The following is a 5,215-nucleotide window of genomic DNA, read 5'->3' on the forward strand; positions in this document are numbered from 1 at the left end:
TACAAATATGTAACATGTTTGTAAGTGACAAGTATATGTCACATATTAGATGATTAACCGTTGTACAAATAAGCATATTATTAGGGGTTTTTAGGTATCAACAATTTAAGGACAAGCATGGACATGCATCGTGAATAAGTATCGTATAAGTATGAATTACAAATAAGGATTCGATGTACAATGACTTCGAACGTATGAACATGTATGAATACGTAGATGGTGAATTTAAAGAAATACGAATTTTATTTATGATCCAAGTCTTGGATTTTACAACGAAAAGACGACTACAATAATACAAGATTTCCAAAAATAGCATTACAAGGCGAGCTTTCTAATTATGGAAAGTATGAAAAAGCAGGGTGTTACAGCTTTGTTACCCGCGCAAGCCCATACAGCGTCTTTAATTTCACTACATGAAAATGGGGCATCAAGCATGACAGAATCCACATCAGAAAGTTTATACCTTAGTTCGAAAGTCACTTCAGGTCTAGATCTTGCCGGTTCAGAGAACTTGTTAGCAAAGAAGGATAGGACATGTAACTTAACATCTTCTGGCTCCGTTATCCAAACATCATTAACCAGGAACCCCTGAATTCTATTTCTGATAAGATTGGAGTTAATAACTCCGTGAAAAAAACTTGTATTTTCATCACCATCGCTGAGCCATTTGATACGGGATTTTTGTTTTAAATCTTGCCTTTTCTTTTCCGCCAATTCGAACCTTCTCTTTTTTGCCTCCAACCTATACATTAATTCCTCCTCGTTTAGGCCTACCTACTCCACCTTTGAATCAAGGGTGGATAAAACACTCTCTAGTTTTGTTTCTTCATCATCCATAGCCCTTATTTGATCCCTACACCAAGTTTTAAGAGCTTCCTTAAGGGCTTTTAGCTTCTGCCCCAATATATAGTCAGCTTTGCCCTTAATGGGCTTTCCTAACCAGGCCCGCTTTACAATAGGTAACAGTCCATGATGAGTAATCCATGAATTAAAGAGTCGAAAGGGGGCCGGACCATAGTTAATGTTGTTGCTAATCAATGTAATAGGCCGGTGATCGGACCATCTCCTTTCTAAAGCAGTGGATTTAGCAAGTGGCCAAAATTCGATAAATTTATCACATACAAAAAAACGATCAATCCTGCTTGCAACAGAGGCATCGTCTTTTAGCCATGTGAAAGAAGAACCACCCATATTTAATTCGTTGAGACCCGCATCGGAAATAAAAGTGTTAAAATCGGCCATAGATTGATCATACGGAGGGTAAGACGATCTCTCATGTGAAGCACGAATGGCGTTGAAGTCCCCCATAAAAATCCAAATTCCAGAGGATCCATTCTTCAGTTTAACCAAATGATCCCAAAGCATCTTTTTATCACCTCTGTCTTGCGGACCATAAACATTCACTACATTAACCACCTCATCTACTCCACGCCAAGCTCCTGACACCATGATGTAGTTTGATGTAAAGGAGATAGAGGATCTATTAAACCTGTCTTTGTCCCATAAACAACATATTCCTCCCGAACGCCCAACCGCATCAACTGCAGATGAATCAAAATTACTATTACCCCAAATCTGATGAGTCGGAATACCATCACTGTCTACCAACATCGTTTCCTGGATACTAATGAAGCCGATTCCGTAGCGGTTCTTTATTTCTCTGATCCAAGCGATTTTATTTGGATCCCTAATACCCCTACAATTTATTGAGAGGAAATTCATTGATTTTCAATGATCTCCCCCTCTTCCCGGATGGCCTTTTGGAGTAACTGATCATGCTCTTCCAGATTGATACCCAATTTTGTCGAAAGTGATTTAGTTGCTTCTGCTTCGCCAACAATCTCAGTACCCTCGAGATCATTACCGCACCATACCGTCTCTCCATTCTCTCCGTTCTGGATATTACTTTCCACCTGTTCATCACTTCGATCCTGATCAGAATTCATCGCCAACGAGTTATTATCAATGGGGTTAGGATTGGAGGGAAGATTAAGATCAAGGAGATGATCCAGGTCAAAAGGGTCATCAGATCTGGCCCTTTTATGTGGTCTGGGCCTGGACGACGGAGGAGAGAATGATAAGGAATCATGGGCCGACGGACTCCCCCTGATAGCCACAGGCCTTCTTTTACTTTTGGGTCGGAGGGTGGTATTTCCCAAATCTCTTGTAGTATTGAATTGATCCACTTCAACTGCCTGAAAAGAAATATTAATGGATTCATAAATAGGTGCCACCATTTTGGTAGGCCCCCTATTTCCATGCAAATTGTTTGGCTCCTCGGTTTCCGCGTCTAATTGAATTTGCATGGTTCCCGCCCCCCATCCGTCTTCTCCTCTTCCCCATGAGATGTTTCCCTGGCCGGTTCAACTTCCTCATCCACTGCGTTACCGGAATCTGGTACACCTGCCGACGTCGAAGGAACATCATCCGGCAAATCCCACCCTTCCACACAGTCCGGCACCCATTCTCCCGATTCTTCTGTAACCCAACACCGGAAGGATTTTCCTTTCCAGCAAATCGTTATCTCTTTATTAATCTTTAAACCATCTTCCCGAATCACACCCAGGCACTCATATGTCTAGTTACCATCATTGCACGTAATCTGGGACGGCAATACCACTTTTCCAAATTTTTATCCGATGAAGTCTAACACCTGTCAGTCCCATAGGTGAGGGGGGACCCCGTAAACGCGTATCCAAGCAATACGTTCGAAAGGCAAAGATTGACCCGTCCATGTATCAAGAAACGAAAACCAATCCCTCCATAGATCTTTATTCTCTAGGAAGGCTCTGGAGAATATAGTACCATCGAATTGTAGTAGGATGGAGAGACCGCCAATATAAGCTATCTTTCATCCATACAACTCGGCTTCCTTAGCTAAGATGTGAAATGTTCGGAGAGTAGTGAAATCTGTCATCCGACCGATCAGAGCGCAACCCAAGATTGACCCAATCGGTCTGATATTATTAGGAATAATAATCTTCATCTCCTCCTTATTTCCTAAACCTATTCCCAGAGAATCTGCAAAGGATTTACCTGCAATAACCTCCGGATCTCTACCCACCTGAGGATTAGTGTTATTTCTTTTATCCATATTTCTTACTTTTGGGAGCAGTGGAGGGGCTTCCCTATTGAATCTTGCAATTTTGGTTATTACCTTAGCACCCATAACAGTTTTCCCCTTCATAGATCTTTCCATTTCTCTTGCGTCACCCACTAACTTGAAATCAATGAACCCAAAGAGCCTCCCTGCCTTGTCTTTTTTTGGAGCCACAAAGCTTCTAGTTATCTCACCACGGTCCGCGAAGGAATCCTCCAGATTTTTTGCTGAACATCCATATGGCAAATTTGCTATGAAGAAAGTTGTAACTTAACCTCCAAGATTGTTATCCCACATACCCTGGTATCTTCCGTCAGCTCTCCCTCCCATGTCCGATCAGTTTAGTAGCTGATAGTTTTTGGAGAGTGAGTTTTTATACTAATTATCTTGCAACTTATGTTCGTAACTATGTTCTCTCTTAGCTTATTTAACAATCCAAGGAATTATCAATGACTAGTGTTTAGGTGGTCCATATATGTCCCAAAAGACTCATTGTTTCAATCTCCTCCTCACTAAAATTAACACCTAACCCCTTGCTAAAGTTCTTAATAATCAATTCTTTAGAAAACTTGTTAACAAATTTTAGATCATGTAACCAAAAGATAACGCATAAATTTATTCGCACTTATTTGTTATACAACTAACGCATCTTGTCTGAAATACATGTTATTTGTCTAACATTTGTTATAAGATAAATAATTTTATTCGTAAGCAAACACACTTGTTTTATTTGAGTTGATTACTATTTTCATTCATGTGGTTTGTCAAAAATCACTATTTCAGTTCATTAGTTTAAAAATTATGATTTCAGTCCCTGTGGTTTCACCTTCGTAACCATTTCAGTCCCTGTGCTAACAGAATAAATGGATTGAAATGGTTACGAAAGTGAAACTACAGTGACTGAAATGGTTACGAAAGTGAAACCACAGGGACTGAAATCGCACTTTTTAAACTAATGAACTGAAATATTGATTTTTGACAAACTACAGGGACGAAAACAGTAATTAACTCGTTTTATTTCATTTCATTTCATTTCATTTGTTCTCTTTGTTACAAGCTAAATCATAGTATGTTGACTGAAATTGGAACATCATTGGATCGTGGACATATGCGTTATGACTCAACACATGTTTGTTTGGAGTTTTTTATTTCGATTTTAACTCTATATTATACAAAAAATGAATGATTTATCCCTGTTGCACACTTGTTAGGTTGTACCTATCATTGTGATAAAAAGTCAAACACCAGTTAAACCTTTATAAATTAATACTTGATAAAATAATAATCTTGATAAAATTAATAATCTGACCAGTTCTAACTTGGGACCAATATAAAATTGGACCTAATCAATACTTTTTTTGAAATCTCAAAGTATATTTATTGTTCCTAACGAAACTATAAATTAATAATTACTAAAAGATTTTGAATTCTAAGATTGTCTAGTAAAAATGAATCTATTTGTTTTTGTTGAACTTCAAATCTATCTTGAGTTCATCTTTAAATCTCCTCATTGCACATAAGAGTTGGAGCATTGTCTTCTCATATTAAAACAAAAAGTTGTGAAAACTCGTTGCCGCTTGCAATGTACATAAGAAATGTGCATTTAAACTTGTTTTTGTAATTTATTTTTTGGTACCATGAACTAACTTTTTGTATTAAAAAACAATGAATTTGACAAATTCAATTAATTTGTGAATGTACATTGGACTTAAGGGAGTGGGGGTGATATCACTTGCAAAAATTCCATCACTCACAAACATCCAATCAAGTCCCGCCATATCATCATCCACTATTCTATCACTCACAAGCTTTTTTTAGTGGCGGTGGTCATCACTAGTAATCGAATTCCATCACTCACAATTTTTTTAAATTTTTTTAACATCAGATTAACATATCTTTGCAGATAATTTATGGGTTTAATTCTGAGGAGACTCCCACGTGTGTTGGGTTAAATATCTGAAATGCCCTAACCAGTGTTCATTACGTTGGGATTTTAATATATGTATAATTCACAAACAAAATTCATAAAAAAAGATACTTACAGCCCAATAATGTTTCTCACTGATGTTCCATCCTCCTCTGTATTTATTAAAACCATCAAGTGGATCTGTTCTT

General features: G+C 37.9%; 1 protein-coding gene across 1 annotated transcript; it reads right to left on the reverse strand.

The window, feature by feature from the left end:
• Positions 1–774: 774 nt before the first annotated feature.
• On the reverse strand, positions 775–1,611 carry LOC110888922. The gene has a single exon (XM_022136418.1). It carries the CDS (start codon positions 1,609–1,611, stop codon positions 775–777), a length of 837 nt encoding a protein of 278 aa, XP_021992110.1.
• Between the last annotated feature and the right edge of the window lie 3,604 nt (positions 1,612–5,215).

The sequence above is a fragment of the Helianthus annuus genome, chromosome 11 (assembly GCF_002127325.2).
Source record: "Helianthus annuus cultivar XRQ/B chromosome 11, HanXRQr2.0-SUNRISE, whole genome shotgun sequence".
NCBI classification, from domain to species: domain Eukaryota; kingdom Viridiplantae; phylum Streptophyta; class Magnoliopsida; order Asterales; family Asteraceae; genus Helianthus; species Helianthus annuus.

Bases quoted from the DNA above. Each gene is read 5' to 3' on its own strand.
- LOC110888922 (XM_022136418.1), bottom strand. From the start codon at position 1,611: ATGTTGGTAGACAGTGATGGTATTCCGACTCATCAGATTTGGGGTAAT.